Raw genomic sequence first — 24,934 nt, 5'->3', positions numbered from 1 at the left:
GCCCGCGCGCCTAGAGCCCGTGCTCCGCAACAAGAGAAGCCACCACAATGAGAAGCCCGCGCACCGCAACAAAGAGTAGCCCCCGCTCACTGCAACTGGAGAAAGCCCGCACGCAGCAATGAAGACCCAATGCAGCCAAAAATAAATAAAATTAAAAAAAAAAAAGATCTGTGCACTTCATTGTGTTTTATACCTAAGTAAACATTTTTTAAAAGCTTTAAAAAAAGGTCTGAGGCATACGGTCACTTGACCCAGGACTTAGAGCTGAGTCTGCCACGCACAGACAGAGCAGGCTCCTTGGCTGACACCTTGATCCAGCCCCAGTCACCTGCTGTGACAGAATACATTTTCAAAAATGTCTAGCACAGTATTCATCACCCCACACATGCTCTTCCAGAACTTTGCCACTCCTCCATCAAGAGGTACAGCCCACGCCCCCGTGGCCGCCCCCAACCTGGGCGAGCCTGTGACTGCTTTGACCAAGAGCATGTGACAGAAGTGACACTGGCTGACTTCCAAGGCCAGGTCATAAAGGGCGATGGAGTCCTCTGGCTCTCTTTGTACATGCCATGTTGGAAGCTGGCTGCCCTGAGGCCGTGACGCTTAGAGACCATGCAGTGAGACCGCTAAAAGATAGAGGGAGGTGCCTGAGGAGCCCCAGCTCTCAGCCTCTAGATGGTCTTTGATCCCCACTGACGCCATGTGAGCAGAGACGAGCCACCCAAGTGCAGATTCATGAGCTACATAAGTGGTGGTTGTCGTTGTATGCTGCGTTTTGGGGTGGATTGATACGCGCCATTAGGTGAGTGGAACATCTGGTAACTTTATTCCCCAGGGCTTTCTCCAGGCCCTCTCTCTGCCACTCATCCAGCCACATCTGGGTGCATTCAGTTCCCTACTGTACGCACCAGCTCCCTGTCTGTGGTGCAGGAATCCGCTCCCCTCTTCCAGACACAGTTTCTGCCCTGCCTCTTCTAGGAAACCTTCCTGTTTGCAGTGTTGGACAGTTTATAAGCAAGTGTTTATAAGCAAGCTGATGGTGGGGGATGGTGACAATGAGGGAGGCTATGCCTGTGCTGGGGCAGAGGTTATATGGGAAGTGTCTGTGCCTTCCACTCAATTTTGCTGTGAACTTAAAACTGCTCTAAAAAATAAAGTCTGTTAACAAAACAAAACAAAACAAGCTGACTCCAGGACCAGACTATGTGTGGGTTCAAATTCCAGAGCTCCCACTTCCCAGCTGGGTGCCCTTGGGCAAGGTACTTAACTGGAACCTCAGTGTTCTCATCTATAAAATGGGGTAGTAATCGTGGCTACTTCCCAGGTCTGTCGTGAGGATTAAAGGGATTAATCTATGGAAAGCACTCAGAATGGTCTGGTAGACAACAAGCACTCTGAAATGCTGGCAATTATTATTATTGTCCGGGCCCCGGGGTCCTATCCTCTCAGAGCTCTGGGAACTTCCTCAGTGTGTAAGATGCATTGAAACCTAATAGGGGTCATTCATTCATTCATTCATTCTGCCCATATCTCTGGAATACCAGCTGTGTGCCAGGTACAGAGTTAGGCGCTAGGGATTAAATGATGAAGGAGGTGGATGCCATCTTTGTCCTCAGGGCCTTACATTCTATGGAGGATGGAAGTGGACAAATACATCAAAGAGTTGATAGATCTTCATGAGAGCACACAGTGGTGGTGGAAGACCTCCCTTCCACAGAGTGGACAAAGGAACCTCTCTGAGGAAGGGTCATGTGAGCCAGAATCAAAGGATATGGAGGAGCCAGTTACAAGAAAAGGGGAGGGAAAAGCCTTCCAGCCAGACATGGGACCAGTGCAGAGGCTTCTGTGGGGTCCAAGTGTGCCAGGACCTGGGGCAGGATGAGTGTGGAGGTGGGGGAGGAGGGAGGCAGGCAGGATCTTCCCAGCAGATAGAGCCCTCATGGATTGCAACAGCCATCACTATCCTGAAAGCCTACTATGTGCAGGGCACTTTACGTATATTAACTTATTTCATCCTCAGAACTGCCCTATCCGATAGGTACTATTCTCCTCCCCATTTTACAGATAAGGAGACTGAGGCACGAGAGGGGTTTTAATGCAGGCAATCTGGCTCCAGAGCCTGCGCCATGATGCAGGTTCATTTCATCAGACCACCCCCACTGCACAGATGGTAGAAAATGAGGCCAAGAAAGGAGGTTTTGGCTCCCCAAAGTCTGGTAACAAATGAGAGGCAGAGTAGGATTTAAACCGGGTTTTCTTGTCCACACTGAGATTGCTCATTCTCCCAAGAGCGTGTTGGAGTCAACAAGTTCCTGGTTGGGACAGGCAGCTCTGTCTGTGGTTTTACCTGAGGCTTGGCTTCCTCACCCAGCCTGGGATATTAACAGGCCCTGCCCCCTGGGCTTGTGTGAGACGGAGGAGTTCAGCGCCCTGCCTGGGTCTGAGTTCTACGCCAGTGGGATGATTATTCACCAGCCTGCCGGCAGGACCGCCCCACAACTCACCTCCTCCCCTGGGGTGGTGTCTGAGTCATGGGGACTATGGGGAACAGCACTGATGGCTCAGAATGGTGCAAGTCCCAGCAGGTGAGGGAAATGAGGGGCCCTTTGGGAACAGAATGTGAGATTTCCTGCCCCTGGGCCTTTGCACTGGCTATTCCTTCTGCCTGAACTGCCCTTCCTTCTCTTGCCTCTTCCTCAGCTTTAGTTTTTGATGCCCCTGGACAGAGGCCTCCCTCTTCTTACCACTGCGAGCAACTTAACCTAAAGTGGTTGGCCCAGGGCACCAAACAGGGCTGTGCAGGGAGACTGTGCAGGGAACTGTGCTGGTAGGTGGGCCTGGGGGAGGGGGAAAGGAGGGTCACACGGGGGGTGGTGGGCAGATTTCTCCCCTCCATGCTTAGCACAGCACCAACAACATCACCCTTGTGACTCCACATGTCTAGCTGTTTGTTAAGATTTAAAAAAAAAAAAAATTTATATATTTTATTCTATTTATTTTTGGCTGCATTGGGTCTTCGTTGCTGCGCGGGCTTTCTCTAGTTGCGGCGAGCGGGGGTTACTCTTTGTTGCAGTGCACGGGCTTCTCATTGCGGTGGCTTCTCTTGTTGCAGAGCACGGGCTCTAGGCGCACAGGCTTCAGTAGTTGTGGCTCGCAGGCTCAGTAGTTGTGGCACATGGGCTTAGCTGCTCTGCGGCATGTGGGATCTTCCTGAACCAGAGCTCGAACCCGTGTCCCCTGCACTGGCAGGCGGATTCTTAACCACTGCGCCATCAGGGAAGTCCCTGTTAAGATTTTAAGGAGCTAATTTTGGAAACTGTTTGTATAATATGTCCCATACACAAGTGCTCAAAACTGTTGGCTATTGTTGTTATTGAGTGCCAACTTTGTGCCAAGCACGTTCCATAAAGCCATTCATTTAATGACATACAACCATTATTGTCTCCACTGCCCAGGGTCATGACCTCACTGAAGTGTCCGGGCTGGACTTTGAACCCGGGTCTGTAGGATCCTGCGTTTGGTCCTGGCAGGCGGCAGAGGAAGGCACGCAAGCCAGTGGGGCCCAAGTGACTCAGAGCTGGCAGGTCCCCTGGCCCGCCCTTTCCTACTGACTCAGCCCAGGCAATTCCGCGGGCTTTTCTGTGGAATTCAGGGCCCCCAGGCAGCGTTCCTGAGTGGCTGCCTTCTCCTGGATGCACTCCCTGGAGAGCTGGCAGGCGGCTCGTGTTCCCATGGCAGTCTCTGCTGTGTCCCTCAGGTGTGTCCCCCTTGGGGTCTCCATCTTCTCTCAGGAGGAGGGTCAGTGACTTGCTGGGATGGACATCTCCCTCCAATTACCTTGTGGTACAGAGGGGCAAACCGAGGCAGAGAGGACCTGTGATGTGGCAGGGTGCTACAGCCATGGTTGGGGGTAGGGGTGGGCCAGAGAAGCTCAGCTTCAATTTCCGGCTGCTTCTTCTGTCTTTTCTCAGCCCAGCCCTGGACCTCCTGAATGGGACCCCTCAGCCCAGCCCAGCTCCCAGCTCCCAGCCCCTGGGAGCCCAAGTTCAGACAGGCACAAATCTCTCTGTAATTGATCTGAACTGGGATGAGGGTGAGTCGCCTTTCTGCTCCGCTGCTGCCGAGGCTGCTGAGGGTAGTCATGGGGGAAAGAGAAGGGGGGACAAGGCCACCCATTCTCCTCCTGACCCCTGTGGAGTCTCTAGCTCAATCACGTGATGCTGGAGGGTGGTTCCTGCAGGCCATTCCTTCCTCTGCCTCAGGGTGCCCAGCTGTTCCTGCTTTGGGGAACCCAGGGCTCACCCAGGCCACCAAAGCCTCGGGCCTCAGTTGCCCCGATTTCTGTAAAATGGTAGTCTTATTTCCCCAGTGTCATTCAGATATAATTGATATACAATGTTGCATTAGTTGAAGGTGTACAGCACAATGATTTGATACATGTATATATTGTGAATGATTACCGCAATATGTTTAGTAAACATCCATCTCCTCACATAGCTACAAATTGTTTTCTTCTTGCCATGAGAACTTTAAAGATCTACTCTCTCAGCAACTTTCAACTATACAATACAGTATTGTTAACTGTAATCACCCTGCTGTATATTACATCCCCAGCACTTATCTTGTAACTGGAAGTTTGTACAGTTTGACTCCCTTCACCCATTTCCCATGCCCCTAGCCCCCATCCCTGGCAACCACCTATCTGTTCTGTTTCCATGAGTTCGGTTATTTTGGATTCCACATATAAGTGAGATCATACAGTACTTGTTGTTTTCTGTCTGACTTATTTCACTCAGCGTGATGCCCTCCAGGTCCATCCATGGTGTTGCAAATGGTAGGATTTCCTTCCTTTTCACAGCTAATGAAAGGTGATAGTCTTAAAGGCCCTTCTGGCCCAGACTCCTGCGATTGGCCACAAAAGACTCCCCAGCCTCCTCCTTCCTTCCCCATCTCCGTGGAATAGGTCCCAGGGAAGCAGGTCCCCCCTGGCCTACTGCACAGAGTGACCCTAGGGGGACACTGGGCAATGGGACAGAAAGGGATGTTGCTAGATGAATTCAATTGATCATGTGCATTTAGGCTCGTCACATGAAGGGTAGAGAAAACTTAAATTGTGACTTGCCCAGGGTCACAAGCAAGTGTTATACTAGGATTTGAACCCTGGGGCGGTCTGGTTCTGGTGTCGTGCATCCCATCAAAAGGAATTCTCCCCAGTGCCAGGTCCATTCACCAGTCTCTTACTGAATACCTACTGTGTGCCAGGTCCCATGCTGGGTGCTGCCACGTATGCACCGATGGGACCCAGGCCCTGCTCTTGGTGAAGAGATGGCCAGACAAGGTGAGATCAGCCTAGGGGCTGGGGTCGGGGAGCCCAGGTCCACCATGCACCCACATTTCCAGTCTAGAGAAGAGAGAAATCAAGGCTCTGATTCCTGGGATGCAATCAGAAGTCGCCTAAGAGGAACAGAGAAGGTGCCAGTGTTGGGGGCCTCCCTGAAGGGGTGAACGAAAAAGTAGATGCCCGCCTCTGTGGGCTTTGAGGCTGGTTTGGGGGAGACAATAACAATCTGGTACAGTTGATTCTTGAACAACATGGGGGTTAGGGGTGCCAACCCCTGTGTAGTTGAAAATCCTCATAACTTTGCAGCTGGCCCTCAGTATCCCAGGTTCCGCATCCTTGGATTCCACCAACCAAGGATGATACCGTAGTACATATTTACTGAAAAAAAATCTGCAAATAAGTGGACCTGTGCCATTCAAACCTGTGTTGCTCAAGGGCCCCCTGTATTACTACTGATAAAAGGGAAAGCCAAAGTCTTGACAATAACCTGTATGGCCCTTCTGCTCTGTATCCTTTCCCCTATCCTCCTGCCTTCTCCAATCTCCTCTCCTGTCCGACTCCACACCTCATCCTCACTGTTCTTGGAACATTCCAGCCCACTCCTGTTGACGAAGACATTTCTGTTCTTGGAGCAGAAGCAGGCAACAAACAGGTAAAGTAATCGAAGAATGGGGAAATGTCTGATGGAGAAAACATGCAATGGAGAAAACAGCACAGAGTGGCTTGAGGGGGTGCATGGGAACCGTGCATGGGGAGCTCTGCCTGTGTGGATGCTCCTGTCCCAAGGGAGGTGACTTTTTTAAAAAATGAATTTTATTTATTAATTAATTTATTGTTAGCTGCATTGGGTCTTCGTTGCTGTGCACAGGCTTTCTCTAGTTGCGGTGAGCGGAGGTTACTCTTCGTTGTGGTGCGCGGGCTTCTCATTGCGGTGGCTTCTCTTTGTTGCTGAGCACGGGCTCTAGGCACACGGGCTTCAGTAGTTGTGGCACACGGGCCCTAGAGCGTGAGGGTTTCAGTAGTTGTGGCTCGCGGGCTCTAGAGCACAGGCTCAGTAGCGGTGGCGCACGGGCTTAGTTGCTCCGCGGCATGTGGGATCTTCCTGGACCAGAGCTCCAATCCGTGTCCCTTGCATTGGCAGGTGGATTCTTAACCACTGCAGCACCAGGGAAGCCCAATTTTTTTTTTTTAAGATTTTTTTTTTGATGTGGACCAGTTTAAAAGTTTTTATTGAATTTGTTACAATATTGCTTCTGTTTCATGTCTCGGTTTTTTGGCCGCGAGGCATGTGGGATCCCAGCTCCCCAACCAGAGATTGAACCCGCAGCCCCTGCACTGGAAGGCGAAGTCCTAACCACTAGACCTCCGGGGAAGTCCCAAGGGAGGTGACCTTTGATCTGAGACTTGAATAGCTAGAAGGAGTCCTCCATGCCAGGAGCTGAGGGACAAGCGTTTCAGGCAGAGGGAACAGGCTGAATGAAAGCACTGAGGTGAGAAGAGCTGACCGGTTCCAGGAACAGAATGAGGCTGGTGAGTGAGGGGGGCAGTGGGAGGAGATGGGGCGGGGCAGCTGGCAGGGTCTGGGGGGCAACTTGTTTTATATTCCCGTTTGGTGGGAAACCTCTGGAGGGTATTAACTGTTTTTAAAGCCATCCCTCTGGCTGCAGAGTGCATTGTAGTCCAGCGCCCTGCGGGTGGACAGGTTAGTGGCTTGGACCGGCAGGGTCAGAGGTGGTGGGACATGGATTGGTTTGCCATATGGGGACATGCTTTGCTCTGAAGCAGGAAGAGGACTGACTGCCCAGTGCCCATTTCACAAATAAAGGAACTGTAGCTCAGAGGCAGTCCCTGCAGAGGGTGACCATTATGTCCATTTTACAGATGTAGAAATTGGGAAGGGAAGGAATTTGTCCAAGGAGACATAACTAAGGTCAAATGTGCCCCAAAGTCCCTAGGGCACTTTCTCTGCTCCTAGACAGTCTTCTTCTCTAGGTGTGGCTGGAATTACTCATCACCTGCCTTTTCAGACAACGAAATTGAGGCTCAGAAGAACAGCACTCGTGGCAGTCAGCCTGGGTTAAGACCCAGGGCCCCTGATGCGAGGTCTAGACCCTCTGTCTCCCTGCCTCAGTTCCTGCCTTCCTGGTGTGGCTGTAGAGAGATGAATGTAGCAGAATCCACAAGAGGACATAAGGTGATTTATTTATTTTTTAATATTTATTTTATTTATTTATTTGGTTGCTTCGGGTCTTAGTTGCAGCAGGTGGGCTCCTTAGTAGTGGCTCGCTGGCTCCTTTAGTTGTGGTATGTGTGCTTCTTAGTTGCAGCATGCATGTGGGATCTAGTTCCCTGACCAGGGATCAAACCCGCCCCACCCCCCAACATTGGGAGTGCGGAGTCTTAACCACTGTGCCACCAGGGAAATCCTGAGGAGGTGATGTTTAATTGCACTCTTCCACCCTCGGTGCTGTGGACGCCCAAGGAAGCTATGCCTTGTGGGGAGGGCAGGTGTGTGCCCCCTTGTCTCCCACCTGGCTGGATGCCCTCTGTGGGTGAGTGTGTGTGAGTGTGTCTGTGGGTGTGTGTAACTGCATGTGAATATGTGAGCATGGTGCCCATGGGATTGCAGGTTCTCCAGGACTGCTGGGCATCCAGCGACCCCCTGCTCAGGTTAGTGTCCCATCACTTCTCTGTCTACTTACCTGCAGGCCCCTTGGTTTCTGTGCCTTATCTCCAGGCCCTGCTTAGGCTTCTTGATGAGGAAATAATTAACCACAGAAAGATTTTCAAAGACTTTCATCCCATTATCCTGGCCAAGTTAAAAATATTGACAATGAACAGGGCTGCTGGCGGGAGGATTACAGGAAGCCGAGGGCACCTGGGGCCACTGGGAGGAAGGCCTGGTGTGTGCCCGGGCTCAGAGCCTGGGTGAGGAGACAGAGGGGCCAGGGGCTGGGCTCTGGCCTGGTCCCATTGCTTCCTCGCTGTGTGAATTTGGGCAAGTTCCTTGCCCTACTGGGCATCTGCTTCCTCCTCTGTGAACTGAGGAATTTGCACTAGAATCCAGTACTTCCAAAGCATTTCCCCCCATGTAAACTGGTGATCTCCAAAACAAAACAAAACATGGTTAATTAAGTTTGGGAAACAACACTAGGATTTATAAAGTTAAACCAGTTTCTTTATCGCAGGGCTTTTCAGGGCCCTCATTTGTTGAAAACTTTTATTTCTTTGGATAAATAACACAAATGCACATGGCATTTAGTTCAGATGGTATGGAAGGAGTTTGGGGAGCTTAGAACTCTTTCCTGCCCTTCCGCTCTTCACTTTCAGCAGGCCCCACTGGCAGTTTCTAACCCATGGAGAGACGCTATTGCGGTGCCAGCAGATATGGGTGCACACTTTATCATGATAAGTGACTACGAGTTTCCCAAGGTGGCAGGGGGGAATATGGAGGCAGCGTTTCTCAGACTTCCTTGACTTGACCACAGAACCACTCCCAAGCATTTCTGGGTCTAGCATCTGGAGGAACACCCTTTATGGGGAATGGATCCCTGGTCTTCGTGTTCTGCCATGAGACTTTAGGTAGAAGGGGATCTGGCAGTGGTGCCCTAGAGTTCAGACTCCCATCTCTGAGAACGCATCCATACTTCTGTCTTTTGCAGCCCACCCAGGGGCTGCCTTTTAGTTTGAGGGAAGGTGCCAGAGGTGGCAGTCTACTTGGGGACACTGAGGCCTGCGAGGGCAAGCACTCGCCCGGGTCAGGAGCAGGTCAGAGGCCTGGCTGGGATCAGGATCTCCTGCTCCCAGGCAGTGCTCTCACACGACGGGCCCCAGTAGGCCCACAGCTGAGCTGGGCCATAGAAGTGCTTTGACCCTGGGACAGCTCTGGGGGAGAGATCTGGGGGAGTTCTCAGAAGCATGGGAGCCCTGCCCCACACTGCATGGTCATTTCCTAAGAGACGGAGGAGATAAGATTGTGACGGGGTGTGTGGCAGCTGCACAGGGTTGGTGTGACATGTGGGTTGTGTGGGACCTTTGAGCTCTGAGTACACTGGTGTACTCAGACGTGTGTGCTGTGGGGTGTGACGTCGTGTGCCGGTGTGACCGGTGTGCCTCTTGCTGATGTGACATGTGCGCCGTTTGGCCGCCGTGCAGGCTGCGTGTCGAGGTGGGCGCCAGGTGCCAGGTGGGAGCCGCGGGCCGGGCGCGGGGGGCGCGCGGTGCGCCGTGGGAGCCGACGCCGCGTGCCCCGCGCGCACGCGAGAAGATGTGTGGCGGCGCGCGGGAGGGTGAGAGCCTGCATGTCCCGCCCGCGCCGCCAGGCCCCGAGGCCGGGCAGGTGTGGGCGGGCCGTCGGGACCCCGCCGAGCCAGGGCAGGGAGAGCCGGCGGGAAACAGGAAGCGGGGGGAGGCGCGCGGTGGCCGGACGGCGGGGAGCCGGGCGTGCTGGCGGACGTGCGGGTGGTTGGCCGGCCGGACGCTCCTCGGCCCGGGCCGGGGCGGCGATGTGGGGAGGCCGGGGCAGCCCGGGCGGCGGCGGGGCCGGAGCCGGGGGCGGGGCCAGGGGCGCCGCGGACCCCGCCCCCCTGCGCCGGCGGAGCCGCCGCCCGAGCGCTGACCCGGGAGTCCGAGACGGCTCCGGCGTGCGGGGTGAGTCCCGGGGGCGCGGGGGCCGGGCACCCGCCGGGCGGACCGGGCGCGGGAGGGGGGGTTCCGGCGGCGACGGGCGGCTGGTCCTGCGGGCGACGCCCAGTGCTGGGATCGGCCGGCGCACCCCGCCCCCGGCGACCGCGCTGACCCCCGCGCGCCTCTGGCCCGCAGACCCCGAAGACGCGGTCATGCCGGGCGGGGCCGAGGCAGGGGAGGCCGAGGAGGAGGCTGGGGCCGGCTCCGGTTCCGAGGCGGAGGAGGACGCGCTGTGGGAGCGGATCGAGGGCGTCCGGCACCGGCTGACGCGCGCCCTCAACCCGGCCAAGCTCACACCGTATCTGCGCCAATGCCGGGTCATCGACGAGCAGGACGAGGAGGAGGTGCTGAGCACCTACCGCTTCCCGTGCCGCGTCAACCGCACCGGTGAGCCGTGGGGGGCGCGGGGTCGGGCCTGAGCGGGCGGTGCCGGCCTTCCCTGGGGCCTTCTTCGGGACCGTCGGGCCAAGGGCTCCGATCCCCGGGGCCTCGGTCTCCACATCGGTAGAGTGGGATGGTTGGTGTGCCCACCATCCTCCCTCCTCCTGAACCACAGTGTGACCCAGCGTGTCTGCGGTGCCTAGACCGCGTCTGGATTTATCTCCCATTTCCTGGGCCCCCCTTAGAGCAAGGGGTTGGCTGTAGTTGCCGGTGCAGGCTGGGCTTGGGACCTCCCGGTCACAGCTGGTGGATTTGGCAGCTTTCCTGTGTCCTTTGATCTCTTCGGTTCTCGCTGCTCCCCCCCTCCCGCCCCCGACTTCTGTGTGCTACACACTCCTGGGCGCGTTTTCCTCAAGTGCTCAAGACCCATCTCAGCTTTCTGAGGGTGCCTTCTCCCATACGTTGTGCCTTTGAACAGAGCTGGCAAAGGGATGAGGGTCTAATGGTGGAATTCAGGCATTGGTCAACGAGAGAAATATTTTTCTTTGCGTTTGGGGACGGAGGGGGCTTCCCTGTGCCATTGAAAAGGCAGGTTGCGTTTGCTGGCCCTATATCTGTGGGGGGGGGGGCGCAGGCAGCGGCTTGGGGTGCCATGGAGGGGTGGGTCCTGGCTTTCCTGGCTGTGGCAGATGGGCTCTCCCCGCTGATGTGTTGAGTCAGGCCCCTGTGTGTGTCACCGGTTCAGAAATCTGGAGAACGTGGGCCCTGGAGTATGGCGGGGCGTGGGGAAGGGGGAGAAAGCAACTAGGCACGGGGAGAAGCCCTCACCTTGACCCTTGGGCACCGCTTCTCCCCCCGCCCCCTCGCCCCACTTCCCAGGGCGCCTGATGGACATCTTGCGCTGCCGGGGGAAGAGGGGCTACGAGGCCTTCCTGGAAGCCCTGGAGTTCTACTACCCCGAGCACTTCACGCTGCTCACGGGCCAAGAACCTGCCCAACGCTGCTCCATGATCCTCGGTGAGTGGGTCCGCAGTGGGTGCCAGCGCCTCGGATACCAGTGCAGAGGTTCCTTACCCCGTCCCTGTCAGGGAGGCACTCCCATTGTCGCTGTTGAACAGATTGGGAAACTGAGGCACAGAGAGAACTGTACCGGTTTGCCCAAGGCCCCCCCAGCAGGCTGAGTGTGGGGCTGTGATTCTAATGCAGTTATAGTCTAAGTTCAGAGCCCACACATTTAATGCAGCTCTTTCCCCCAAAGATGTGTCAGGCATGTACCAGTTTACAGTTTCTTCTGTAAAAAATTAAAACACTCCAGGAGACTTGAAAATATATAGGAAAGATCTTTACTTCTTTCTTCAGCTCTGCTCTGCTGGTATCAGTTTGACGAGTTTCCTTTCTCTTTGCAGTTATACACACACACATACACACCGGGAATCATCTTACATGTCTTGCTCTGTGTTTCACTTTTTCTCAGAACAACTGATTTTTGTGTTTCTTCCACATCTGTTACGCTTGTTTTAAATGACTGCGTAGTGTTTATTAGTGACGTGCTGGTCATTTAACCCATCCCCTGTTGATGGACATCTAGGTTGTTTCCAGTTTGCACCATTACAAACAATGCTGGGAACATCCTTCTAGGTGCATCTTTGTGCAAATGTGTGTCTCAGGAGGAGAGGTTCTGAGAAGTCAAATTTCTTAGAGAGTGTGTATTTTAAAAGTTAAATCAGCATACATCCCTCCAGCAGTGTTTGAGTGCCCATTTTGCTGTACCCTCATTCATCCTGGGGATCATTTAAAAACACTTTATGCAATCAGATATGTGAAAAATAATGTTGTTGTTTTAAGTTTGTACTTTGTTGAGCGATGTTCACAGTTTACTAGTTAGTCAACCTTGGGCAAATGGCTTGACATTTCTGTGCCTTGGTTTTTCTGTCTTTAAAATGGGTACAATAAATAGTACCTATCTTAAGTGTTGTTGTGAAGATTAGATAAATTAATGTATGTATGTAGGCCAAAGAATAAAGTCAATTGTTAGTGGAACTACTATTATTGTTATTATTGTTATTATTGCTAGTGAGTTGGAACGTATTTTCCTATGTTTACCAGCCATTTTTGTTTTGGAATTTGCCTATTGATAGTTTTTGCCCACATTTTTATTTGGTTGTTTGCTTATTGATTTGCAGGAGCTTTTTGTATGTTGTGGCTCTGAGTCGTTTGTTATATTTGTTATATATTCTCCCACTCTGTTGCTTGTCTTTTAACTTTGTTTCTTATATCTGTCATCGTTTAGAAATCTCTTATAGCTCTTTGATTTTGTGCCTTGTTCAGGAAGGCTTTCCCTGTCCCCAAATTGTAAAAATTGGTTCCAATATTTCCTTCTAGTGTTCTTCTGGTTTGGGTTTTTCTGTGCAGTCTGTCATCCCCTTGGATTTTATTTGCCCGACGTGACTTTTCTCTCCTCTGCCCCTGGCAGATGAGGAGGGGCCCGAGGGCCTGACCCAGTTCCTGATGACAGAGGTGCGGCGGCTGAGGGAGGCTCGCAAGAGCCAGCTGCAGCGAGAGCAGCAGCTGCAGGCCCGGGGCCGGGTGCTGGAGGAAGAGCGGGCAGGGCTGGAGCAGCGGCTGCGGGAGCAACAGCAGGCTCAGGAGCGCTGCCAGCGGCTGCGGGAGGACTGGGAGGCGGGGAGCCTGGAGCTGCTGCGGCTTAAGGACGAGAACTACATGATTGCCATGCGCCTGGCACAGCTCAGTGAGGAGAAGAACTCGGCCGTGCTGCGCAGCCGGGACCTGCAGCTGGCGGTAGGGCCTGGGGAGATGGGGGGTGCCGTGGGAAAGGGGCAGCTTTGCAAAAAATGACGGTCATATGGTAGACAGCCGGTGTCCCAAAGCCACCATCTGTCGCATATTGGACTGTGGGCAAGTCCCTTCCCTGCCCTGTGCCTCAGTTTTCTCATCTGTAACATGGGAGTGTTGATTTATTATGGGAGCATTTATTTCATTGAATTATGACTGTGGTTTCAACTGGGAGCGATTTTGCCCCCCCCCCCCGCAAAAAAAACATTTGGCCATGTCTGGAAACATTTTTGGTTGTCACAACCAGGAGTGTGCTGTTGACATTTAGTAGGTAGAGGCCCAGGATGCTGCTAAACATCCTAATTGCACAGGACGGCCCTCCACAACCAAGAATTGTCCAGCCCAAAATGTCAGCAAGTGCTGAGCCAGAGCAACCTTGGGTTACGAGGATTCCTTGAGTTTAAGTCACAGGATTTAAGACATGTACAGTGCCTGGTACAGAGTTAGTGCTCAAAACCTGGATTATCGTTAGCCATTGTTGTTGATATTATTATTAAGTGCTACTCTGTGCAAGTAACGCGGGTTACATGCATCCCGTCGTGTAATCTCACTAAGGCACCATGCACCAGGTTCTCATTTTGAAATACAGATACAGGTTTAGGATTGTAAAGGGATTTGCTCAAGACTGCAAATTGGGAAATGGCACAGCCTGGGTTTGAACCAGGTCCACCTGGCTCCAACGCTGGCCTCCGCCCCATGATGCTGTTATGTTTGCTCCTGTCCAGGTGAAATCTCACCCAATTCTTTTCCATCAACGAGTGAGGCCATGCCTCTTACCGGCTGAGAAACGGAGCCTCTCTTTCTTGGTTCCTTACTGGGGCTTCGCATGGGGAGAAAGCTGGGATTTTACTGCTGCAGAGAGTTGTCCCAAGGATTTGACAATGCCCGCGGCACACAGTAGGCTCTCCCCAGTCATACCCAGAGAGGTTCCACAGGGGGGATTCTGACTGTGGGATTTGAAGCCCCCTGACCCCATGAGCCTCAGCTGTGGCTGGAGCACCCCAGGGGGTGACAGGTGCCCGTGGATGATGGGTGGCACGTGTGAGGCTGTCAGTGCGGGTGCACTGGTGCGCTGGAGCCTGCGGCCGTGCGTGCTGGGGGTTTGATGTCTGGGGAAATGAGTCCTGATTGGGGGTGTTGAGGCCACAGGTTGATGGGCCCAGGCTGCCAGGCCTACTTTAGCCTCAGCTTCCTCATCCTTGAAGCGCAAGGTCATGGATGCAGATGACATCACAGCAAGACAGCACCTCCTGTGCAGCAGACATGGTCCTCTGGGCTTGCCGTCCATCAACTCCTTTAATTTCCCAGCAACTCCATTGGAATGGGGGTTGGGGGGGAACTCTGTTATTATCCCCATTTATGGATGAGGAAACTGAGGCACAGAGAGGTTGGTTGGAGTACTTTCCCAGGGTTCGAAGATTGAGCATTTCTGACTTTGCTCTGGGCACTGCTGGGAGTGGGGTGGGGTGGGGTGGGGGCCGGTGGGGAGAGCCTGCTCAGAGAGGACAGCACGATGGCCACCGACCCCCCTGGGTGTTGGGAGGGGCTGTGGCCCGCACGGTTTGTCTCACCTTTGGGCTGCGTGTGATTGAGTTTGGTCCCCTTAGGTGGCAGATATGTGCATGTGACTGGGGTGGGGGTTGCCCTGTGTGTGTGTGCAGCTGTCTGGAGTCTCCTGGGGTTGGGTAGGGGGATGTAGAAGAGGTGTCACAGGTTCTCTCTGTGTCTGCCGTTCGGCTGTAGGTGCACATAGTATGGCCCTAGGGGTATGGCGATCTGCCAGTAGGCAGATAATAGCTGCTTTTTCCCAGTTTAGCAGAGGGTAAGGGGTGAAATTCAGTTAATAGATAAGCTTTTCTCTAAATGTAGCCACCCTACATTTGCCTTAACTTACTGGAGCTTTTTGGCAACATATTAACAAAGGCTTTGCCGATGGAAATGAACAGAGCAGCTGATGGTGCTTTTCTCGGCAGCTTGGGTTCCCTCCCCCTGTGGACAGGTGTGTAGTGGCTGTGATTTAATACTGTGCTTTATAAGGTGCAAATGTAATGAGCTGTTATTTCTAAGCAACATAAACTTAAAGGAACGAACGCTATAATTTTGTGCTAAGTGAGTTTGTACACCAGGATTAAATGCATCCATATTTCCTGGCGTGCAGCGGAGACTCCCAGGTGCCCTGTCCCCTGAGCTCATCGCGGGAGCCTGCTGGCCGTGGGTTGGGCGGGAGGCCATGGTGTGTGGCTGCAGTTTGCTGGAGAGGGTGTGACCACATTTGCCCTTGTAACTAGCTGTCTTTCTCCGGCGGTTCACAAAGCGTGTTTTGTGAGGGGAAAGGAATGTGAGAGTCATGAATTTCTTTCTGAGTCCTCTGCGGAGGAGGAGTGGGCTGTTAATTCGTGGAACTGCCTGACCCAGCCTCCAGACCCTTGCGTGTGTGTGTGTGGGGGGGGGGGCGGCGTGGAGGAGGGGGTGCCATGCCAGGCTCTGGGGGTGTGGGGCTGCAAGTCCTTTCCAAGCAAGGCCAGGGCACTCCTAGGGCACCAGATGTCGGCATGCCTGAGTATAGCCCCAGAGGTCATTGTGCCCTTTTTCCAACAGTGACTTCATTTTGTGGCCTGCCACCTGCTGCTCCTCTTGTCACTGTCTAGCCACCACAGGTCTAGCCACCTGGACCTGCTGGACACCAGACCCCGCGTGAATTTGGAAAATCACTCCGGCTGAGTGCATTCATAATCCAGCAAACTGGCCGTGCATATCTGCTGTCTGCCAGGCGGCCACCACCCAGCCGCCCACCCAGCACCCTTGGCCAGTTTCTGGCTGCCCGCACTGAACTGGTGACAGCTGGGGTCCTAGGATTTTATTTAAAGCTGTAAAGATAGCCACTGTCACACCCTCAGCAGCTCTATAGTTTAAAGGCCTCCGTCCACCTGCTGTCTTGTTTGATTCCTGCAGTGACTTTGGGAGGCAGGTGGTGGAGCAGGGGTATTGAATGGGCCCATTTTACTGATGGGGAAACTGAGGCTCAGAGGAGGTAAGTGACTTGCTCAGGATGACAGAGGGTAAAATGGTACAATTGAAATCTGGATCCCAGACTTGGAATTCGTGTTGGGGTGAACCAACTTCATAATCTTCCCAAGTGGAGGCTCTGGTAGGAATATCTTAAGGGAGGGCGAGACTCACATGTGTTCCGTGAGTGTATGTTGAGTGGGGAGGCTGGGTGAGAGGGGGACATCCTGGCTCTTGGGCTGGGTGAAACCCTCAGAATCCTCCTCCTCCTTCTTCCCCCGACAAGGAGATGAGGAGATTGAGGCACAGAGAGGGGCTGTGACTTGCCCAAGGCCACACTGAGTTAGAGGCCGAGCTGGGCCCAGCCCCTGGGTCCTCCTGTTCTTGGTGCAGCCCTCCTCCCCCTCTGTTATGCTGGTCCTGTGCTCAGTGTCAGAAGTGTGGGACAGAAGAGCGTGTTATGATACGGCCCCTCCACCCACAAGTCCTTGAGGCAGATTCCCCTGGGAGGGTGGCTTGGCCTCGCTGCCTCCCTTCCTTCCTCATTGTATTTGTCCAGCCTGTCCCTTCTTCCTAGACACGTCTGGGGAGGACACCTGCTCGGGCCCCTCTGGGAATCGGGGAGGCACCCAGGAGTGTGGGAGCAGGACCTCTCCTCTCTGGCCTGGCTGGTGCCCCCTCCCTGAGCTGACCCCTGTCCTGGGCCCCAGGTGGACCAGCTGAAGCTCAAGGTGAGCCGGCTGGAAGAAGAGTGCACACTGCTGCGAAGGGCCAGGGGGCCACTCCCCGGGGCCGAGGAGAAGGAGAAAGAGCCTGACAGCGCGGACCTGGTTTCCGAGCTGCGCGCCGAGAACCAGCGGCTGGTGGCATCGCTGCAGGAGCTGCAGGAGGGCCTGCAGCAGGTACGGGGGGCCGGAGGAGGGGGCAGTGCCGGGGGTCGGGGGGAGGCCAGACCCTCCTGCTGCTCACTCGTCCCCCTGAGGCCTGGAGAGTGAGGATTCTAGATCCGGGGATCTGATATCTGGATGGAATCCTGGCTGGCCCCTTGTCTTAAGCTCTGAGTGGAGGGCCTTCAGTGCTCAGCTTGCTCTAGGTGTTGAGTCTGGGGTCTGTGGGGGGGTGGGGTCGGGTGGGGCAGGAAGCCTCTAAAGTCCCTGAAACTGTGTACCCGATTTTGTGTGTGAGCATTTTTCCGGGGAGCGGGCCTCAGCTTTCCTTGGATTTGTAGAGGAGTCTGACCCTGGAAAGGTTGAGACCCCTGGGTGGCCCTGGAGCTTGCTCGGTGTCCTGCGGCAGGTCAGTGGCAGTGTGGGCCTGCCACCTGGCCATTGCTCCTCATAGGAAGTGGGGGAGGGAGCCGGGGCTCTGGTGTATTTCACAGGGTTGGGCGTGCCGGCTGGGGTTTGGGTCTGTGGGCTGGATCTTAAGCCTTCCGTCTACCTCCCTGGGCCAGGCTCAGACCCTATGAAGACCCATTGTCGGGGCAGGGGGAATAGGCCTTGGAAATATTACCCGTCTGCTGTCCTGGCTGGCAGGTAGGGCCCAGAGCAAGAGAGAACAGGCCTGGTTCTTGTTGAAGAATAAGGTCCTGGTCCAACTTGTCTGAGCACGCCCTCATCCACTTACCTCATTTGTACCCCCAGATGCTCCCTGGAGGGTGGGCAGGGCTGTTGGCGTCACACACACTACAGAGGGGGAAGCCGAGGTCCGGAGAGGTCAAGGCCCTCGGCCAAGGTGGCAGAGCTAGTAGGGTGGGGCTGAGGGCTGTTTGTCCCCCTTACCCCACACTCAGGGTGGGCCCTGAGCCAGGGGCTGAGGCAGCTGTGAACTCTGACCCCGCAGGAGGCAAGCCGGCCAGGGGCCCCAGGCTCAGAGCGCATCCTCCTGGACATCCTGGAGCATGACTGGCGGGAGGCGCAGGACAGCAGGCAGGAGCTGTGCCAGAAGCTGCACGCCGTGCAGGGGGAGCTGCAGTGGGCCGAGGAGCTGCGGGACAAGGTAGCGTCCGCACCTCCCCCCTCCCCTCGCGCCTGCCTTCTTGCTAACAGCCTGGGGGGGGGGCGGGGAGGGCATCACCAGTGTACTTCAGCCAGCCTTCCCCCAGCATCTGCTGTACGCCAAGTCCTGTGGCAAGAACTGTGCATTCATTTGCTCTCAAATATGTATTGAGATCGATCAGTGAACGGAACAAAGGTCCCTGCTCCTGGGGAGGGCAGATTCTAGCAGGGGAGACAAACAGGACGCCATACACGTAATCCGCAGTCCGTTACTTCATGTCACAGAGGGCGATGAGTGCTGTGGAACAAGTAGAGCGGGGTAAGGGGGCAGATTGCACTTGAAATGGGGAGACCCAGGTTGGCTGGGACGGGGTCGTTATCCCCATTTTACAGATCAGGCAGCTGAGGCCCAGTGAGGTGATGTCAGTCAGTGGCCCAGGCCACCCAGCTGGGGAGGTGGGCACTCATTATTGGGGCTCAGGCCTCTCTCCCTGGACCTGCTGGACACCAGCTGGTTAGCTGCCCCTGTCCCCAGCCCTGGGGTCCGGCCTGGGCGTGTCCCACCCCGCTCCGCCTGCCCACAGTACCTGCAGGAGATGGAGGACCTGCGGCTGAAGCACCGGACGCTGCAGAAGGACTGTGACCTGTATAAGCACCGCATGGCCACCGTCCTGGCCCAGCTGGAGGAGATCGAGAAGGAGCGGGACCAGGTGAGCCCGGCCTGCTGTGTGCCCGGCCCTGGCTTTCGTCCAGGGGAGGATGGCGAGAGGCAGACAGGACTGGAATTGCAGACAGAGATGAACAGTACACTTATCAGTTTAGGAGGGGGCAAGTAGGCCAGGAGAAACAGACAGGGGGCCTGAGATGTGCCAGCCCGGCCCCCTCAACACACCTGCCTCACTGGGCTCTTGTGACAGTTATGAAAGTTGGTCCTGGTGGCCTTTGCATCTGAATCCCTTGTGCTCCCTGCCTCAAGGGCAAGGCCTACACAGTGGGAGGTACTTACAGATATTTACTGATGAAGAGATACTCAAAAGTTCTGGCTTCCAGGCCCTGGGTACCATAGCCCTCATCTCCTGAGGCCATAGGGTAGGCTGAGGACTTCGGGCCAGTTCCTCCGGGCCCGCAGCCCTCCTTGCGTGAGGGTTCCCATGCAGCGGGAAGGGCAGGAGGTTTTGTCCTTGGACCACGTTTGAATCCCACTAGAGGAGTTGAAGTGTACACGTGAGAACGGGCCTCAGGATCCCCTGGAGGGCCTGGTGAAAACGCAGATTTGAGGCTTCGTCCCCAGACATTCTGATTCATGTGGTCTGGGGTGGGCCCAGGAATCTGCGCTTCACCTGCCTGCTCCCAGCCTGTGGGTCTCTGGCCCCAGCTCCCTCTGAGACAATGGGTAGCAGGTCCTGGCCATGGGCCCAGCTCTCAGGGACCCTGGTCTTCACTGTGGGGAAAAGCACTTTGAGTGCACTGGGCTGGGTTTGAACCCTGAAGGCTGGGAATAAAGACCCCTGCACCCAGTGGGTCCCACAGAAGAGTTTTAAGTTGTTTTGGGGAAACGGTACGAGCCTGGACTCTGCAACTCTGTCCCTGCTGGCTTGGTGTCCATGTCTGTAAAATGAGAATAGTGAGAATCTCTAAGTCGGAGAGTTAGTGTGAAGGTTAAATGAGCCGATATTTAACACAGGGCCTGGCACACAGGAAGTCCTTAATAAACGTTAGCCGCTGTTCCTGTTGCCACCCCCGCATCTGAGAGGTCAGAGGCCAGGACAGCTGAGCCCATGTGGCTCCTTCAGCTGCTGGCCCAACGCCCTCCCTGCCCTCTCTCACCAGGCCATCCAGAGCCGAGACCGGATCCAGCTGCAGTACTCACAGAGCCTCATCGAGAAGGACCAGTACCGGAAGCAGGTCCGGGGCCTGGAGGCCGAGCGGGACGAGCTGCTGACCGCGCTCACCAGCCTGGAGGGTGCCAAGGCCCTGCTGGAGGTGCAGCTGCAGCGGGTCCAGGGTGGCCCCTACCTCAAGGTGAGCAGGGTCAGGAGTCCAAGCTGGAGCTCTTGGCCAGGGTGGGACCTGGTGGGAGAACTCAGCCGGGGGTGGGGACATGGGGGACCCATTGGGAGTCCTCAGCTGGGCCTGGGAAGATGCAGGTTCTGGGAGGAAATACGTGGGTCTTGGCTGGAGCCCTCACCCAAGGTCAAGAACATGCCAGTCTTGGAGGGCCCTGTTGGCCAGGGTGGACAAAATGTAGCTCGGGTAGTTGTGGGTTGGTGTATCAGGGAACAAGACAGGAGCATGGGGGTCTCTGAGTTTCTGGGGTTGCACCTGGGGCATAAAGAATAGTTTGAAGCCTGGCTTAGCATATACTTGGAGAAGCCCGGCTGCCCGAGGGCCTGTGAGCATCTTAGAATGCAAAATGTGGGCCCTAGAAGTCCCTCAGAGACCAGCTAGTCCAGTTCCCTCATTGCACAGGGCCCAGAGAGGGTCAGAGGCTTGCCCAAGATCACACAGCCAGCCAACAGTGGAGCTGAGCCCCCAGATCCCTTATAAACCAGACACTGGCTCTCAGATCTCTGCCTGGAACTCTGCCTTTTCCTATCTTGGGTTTGCTTAAAGATGATCAGTTGAGTTTAATGCTTGAAGAAATAGAACAAAGGAAGCGTGAATCTGTGATTTCTGACTTTTAAAAATCCTCAGTGGCTTTTAGGTAAAGGCAAAACCCCTTACCATGCCCTAGAGGCCCTACAGGGTGCCCCCCACCCCCCAGCCTGGTTCTCTCTGTCTCAGCCTTTTAATTCCTGGAATGTGTCCCAGTGCTGCCTCAGGGCCTTTACACATACTGTTCCATCTGCCTAGACCATCCACCCCAACTTTCACACCTACTTATCCTTGAGTTCTCAATTCCAACCACACTTTCTCTGGAAAGCACTCTGATGCCCCCGGCTGGGTGGGGCCTTTGAGTGCCTTCCCCACCCTGGGTACCTTCCTGCCTGGCTCTCCTGGCCGCTGAGCCTTATTTCCTTCATCTATCTGCTTGTTTATAGCTTATCTCCTCCGCTAGGGTGTGAGCTCCACAAGGGCAGAGATCCAGCCCTCCTTCCCCACCGCATCCCTGTTCCCAGCAGGTGTTGAGAAAATGGCGGGGGCTGGCCCTGGCCCAGGGCTGCTGACCTCTCCCCACCCCCTTCCTCTCCCAGGCCTGCGCCTCTTCCCATTCCCTGTGCTCCAACCTCAGCAGCACCTGGAGCCTGAGCGAGTTCCCCTCCCCGCTGGGAGGCCCTGAAACAGCTGGGGAGGCGGCTGTCACGGGGGGATCTGAGCCCCACACCTCGGTAAGACACCTGCCCTAGCCCGGACATGGGGGGTACGGATGGCCATCGTAGAATTACTGACACGTAGAGTACTCTCCAGTTTGCTGACAGTTCGGTTTCACACGAGAGGAAATCGAGGCCCATGAAGGCCAAATGCCTTGTTTAAGCTCACGCAGAGCCAGCTCTGTGCTGGGCCTGGGCCTGGGTGCCGGGAGACCTGGGGAGCCACTCACACGTCCATAACCTTGCAGAGCCTACCCCTCGGCTCTGGGCCCTAGTTCCCATCTGTGAAATGGGCACAAACTAGGTACGATGAATTGTGGGCAGGTCCCGTGGGGGTGACCAGGCCCTGCTGTGGGTTTGCAGGAGGAGGCCACGGACAGCGAGAAGGAAATCAACCGGCTCTCCATCCTGCCCTTCCCCCCCAGCGCCGGCTCCATCCTCCGCCGGCAGCGGGAGGAGGACCCCGCACCCCCTAAGAGGTAAACAGCTTCCTCCCAGAATCCCTGATGCCTGAATCAGGTCCAGGCTGTCACCTCCCTTTACTGCCCTTAAATGGCTGGAGCTCTGGAAACCCAGGTTGCAGGAGTCATAGGCATGAATGAGGTCAGGGGTTAAGGCAAGGTCAAAGGGCAGAGTGAGCTCAGTCCCTGCTGAGCACCTTGACATGAGAGTCACTGGAGGTCAAGCCTCAAAGATCCTTAATCCAGGGGGAAGCCTGGGTGGTTCAGGGCTAGGAGACATGGAGGAAGTTCCCAGGGGTCAGGGACCTCAAGCAAGAAAGTCAGGCCCCAGATTCAAGCAGCAGCAGAAAATGGGGGCCAGAAAAACTGAGCCATATCACTGATGGCAAGACCAAGGGCAGGAGACGCCTCCTGGCATGTATCCCCCTGTCATGGGCTTGATCCGATGGATGAACTTGCCATGACAGGTGTGTGATGGGGAGGTCATGGTCTAGTGTGGGAGGGAGGCAGACCCCAGAGTCACGAATGACAAAGGTAGAAAGTGAGGCTGAGATGAGGCGTGAGAGGTCAGGGCAGCCTTCCGGGAGGGGGTGGCATTAAAGGACAGGCTAGGGCATTCTAGGTGGAAGAACGGGGCAGAGGTCAGGATGTTAACTTCTTGTCCTGTGTGTTGAGGGGACTGGGTGGCACGAGTGCACCGTGCCTGAGACCCTCCCGGGGTCTAGCCTGCACGTGCTTGGGGGTTGCAGGACATTTGGGAGGCACAGGATCACCGTGCTCAGTGCCGGCCCCTCTCGCCCTCTCTCTGCCCAGGTCCTTTAGCAGCATGTCGGACATCACAGGTAAAGGCCTGGGGACTCCGTGGGGAGGGCTCATCTGGGGGCCCACCTGAGGGCTATGCTGTCTGCTCTGCCCTTGGCCTGTGTCCCCCTCCCTGAGGCTTTGCTGTCCCTTGGCCGGGCAGGGAGGCTCTGCTTGGGAGGCCCTGGGGGAGTTGCTTCCCACCTCTCACCCCGAGCCCACCCTGGTCCTCTCTCCTGGTCCCGGCTGTGCTCTATGGGGCTCCTCAATTCCAGCCCGCCCTCCACCCTCTTCCGGGAAACTGAAGGGTCACCCTGGCCGGCCCAGGCCCAGCCCTGAGCCCCGTGAGTCCAACGTGTTCCAGGGGCCTCAAACCTGCCGAGTCCCCAGGCCTCTGGGCCCTGGGCCATCCCAGGGCTTGAGGGGCTCAACCCCGGGCCCTACCCCATTGCTCAGTCTGGCACCCCTAAACCTCACTCCTCCTCCCCAGGGAGTGTGACGCTTAAGCCCTGGTCCCCTGGCCTCTCCTCGTCCTCGTCCTCCGACAGCGTGTGGCCTTTGGGAAAGCCGGAGGGCCTTCTGGCCAGAGGCTGTGGCCTGGATCTCCTCAACAGGTACTGCAGCTGCCTGGGGTGGGTGGAGCTGGGGGGCTGGTTCGGATTCCGGAGAAGGGTGAGCAGGGGCGAGGTGGGAGGGAGCAGCAGCGAAGCCTTTGCCTCTCGCAGCTGTCAGACCATTAAGGTCTTCAGACAGAGTCACGCGTTGGATTCATATGCTGTCACCACCGCTTATCGTCTGGGAGACTTGGGCTGGTCACTTCACCTCCCTGGGCCTCAGTTTCCTCACTGGCTGAAGGGCCACAGTGATGTCTTCCACAGGTGGTGTTCGGAGGTTTAGGACTCGTGGCAGTAAAGCACCCCACTTTGCCAGGCAGGTGGTGGGTAGATGGTAGCTCTTACTTGTGCTGCTTGCCTGTCCTCCCGGCTCGGGGTTCCCAGCAGGACTGAGCCTCCCAGCAAACCTCACGCTGAGGGTGGGGTGGGGCCCCTGCAGCTGGGCTGGCCCCAGGCCCACAGCTGGAGTCATGAACCGCCTCAGCTCAGAGCGCGCTGCAGGCCATGTGCTCTGTCCGTTTTGGTGGATGCGTGGTCTCCCTGCTCAAGACTGTCCGTGATCTCAGGAGGGCAGGAGATGGAAGAGGCTGGTCTGAGAATGTGGCCTTTGAACTCAGGAGCAGGCATGGGGGGCCGCTGGGTGACGTGGAAGAAGAGAGAACAGAATCTGTCCAGGGATGGACCTGGAGTTTGGTGGTGACTGGAGTGTGAGGGTGGGGGAGGGGGAAAGGCGAAAGGCTCGGGCAGGCTTTGTGAGTCAGGATGGGGAAGTGTGGATTTTGGCTTGTGCACCCTGGGAAACCTGGTGGTGGTTGGGGGAGCTTAGCTATTACTAAATGCAGGGCCGGCTCCTGGCTGCCTTACAGCATTCCCTCTGTCCTGGGAGGCAGGCATTATTATGATTACCCCTGTTTTGTAAAGGAGGAAACCGAAGCTCAGAGAGGTTAACTGACTTGCCTGAGGTCACACAGCTGGGATGTGCCAGGGCCAAGGTGCAGAGTGACCTGATCAGATCTGGGTTTTGGAGGGGGCATAGGAAGCGCTGGTGTCAGAGCTGGAACGTGGGGATGCTGGTCACAGAGTGCAGGTCACACAAGAAATCAGGGCACAGCAGAGCCAGGGGCCTCCTGCCTCCTGGAAGCAGCTTGGCCAGGCCCCTGCCCCCACTCTCACCCTCCGGCACAGGGCCCAGTGCGACATTGTTTCTCACTGTGCAGGACGTGCTTCTGGGGGAAGGGGCGGAGGCGCCTCCCTTCCTGCCTGCCTCGGCCCTTCCTCCCTTCCTCCGCTCTCGGGCCTGCAGCAGGGGTCCTGGCTGCTGTCCAGGGGGCCGGGATGCAGCAGAGGCAGCTGGAGGTTCTGGCCCAGCCCCCACCTGGGCCCCGTGATCACGTGGGGCCACCTCTGCTGCCCACGAAGTTCCTGGGGAGGAGGGAGATGGGGAAGAACGCAGACTGAGGTGGACCGGGAGAGAAAGGGGTGG

At 55.9% G+C, this 24,934-nt stretch overlaps 1 protein-coding gene and 1 long non-coding RNA gene across 6 annotated transcripts in view; both read left to right on the top strand.

Moving 5' to 3' along the window:
• Positions 1-576: 576 nt before the first annotated feature.
• LOC118902260 lies at positions 577-4,586 on the top strand. The gene is made up of 4 exons (XR_005021536.1): positions 577-802; positions 2,701-2,827; positions 3,456-3,757; positions 3,972-4,586. It is a non-coding gene; the product is annotated as an uncharacterized LOC118902260 (long non-coding RNA).
• A 2,063-nt stretch (positions 4,587-6,649) lies between these two features.
• The window catches only part of CARD10 (caspase recruitment domain family member 10), a 28,888-nt gene continuing 10,603 nt past the window's right edge, over positions 6,650-24,934 (top strand). The window contains exons 1-13 of one of the 5 annotated variants that reach the window (XM_036866824.1): positions 6,650-6,871; positions 7,369-7,535; positions 10,163-10,414; positions 11,288-11,425; positions 12,882-13,207; positions 16,978-17,169; positions 18,110-18,265; positions 18,849-18,974; positions 20,095-20,286; positions 21,459-21,593; positions 21,939-22,054; positions 22,850-22,878; positions 23,328-23,451. In XM_036866824.1, the coding sequence (XP_036722719.1) occupies positions 10,180-10,414; positions 11,288-11,425; positions 12,882-13,207; positions 16,978-17,169; positions 18,110-18,265; positions 18,849-18,974; positions 20,095-20,286; positions 21,459-21,593; positions 21,939-22,054; positions 22,850-22,878; positions 23,328-23,451 (1,769 nt within the window). In that variant the 5' untranslated portion in view covers positions 6,650-6,871; positions 7,369-7,535; positions 10,163-10,179. Of the gene's footprint in view, positions 6,872-7,289; positions 7,536-9,826; positions 9,992-10,162; positions 10,415-11,287; positions 11,426-12,881; positions 13,208-16,977; positions 17,170-18,109; positions 18,266-18,848; positions 18,975-20,094; positions 20,287-21,458; positions 21,594-21,938; positions 22,055-22,849; positions 22,879-23,327; positions 23,452-24,934 lie in introns of those variants that run through there. The other 4 variants (XM_036866825.1, XM_036866823.1, XM_036866821.1 and 1 more) reach the window with 4 other exon arrangements.

Source organism: Balaenoptera musculus, chromosome 10 (assembly GCF_009873245.2).
Source record: "Balaenoptera musculus isolate JJ_BM4_2016_0621 chromosome 10, mBalMus1.pri.v3, whole genome shotgun sequence".
Taxonomy (NCBI): domain Eukaryota; kingdom Metazoa; phylum Chordata; class Mammalia; order Artiodactyla; family Balaenopteridae; genus Balaenoptera; species Balaenoptera musculus.
Note: the sequence above shows the minus strand (reverse complement) of the source record. Positions and strands in the feature narration are given on the sequence as shown.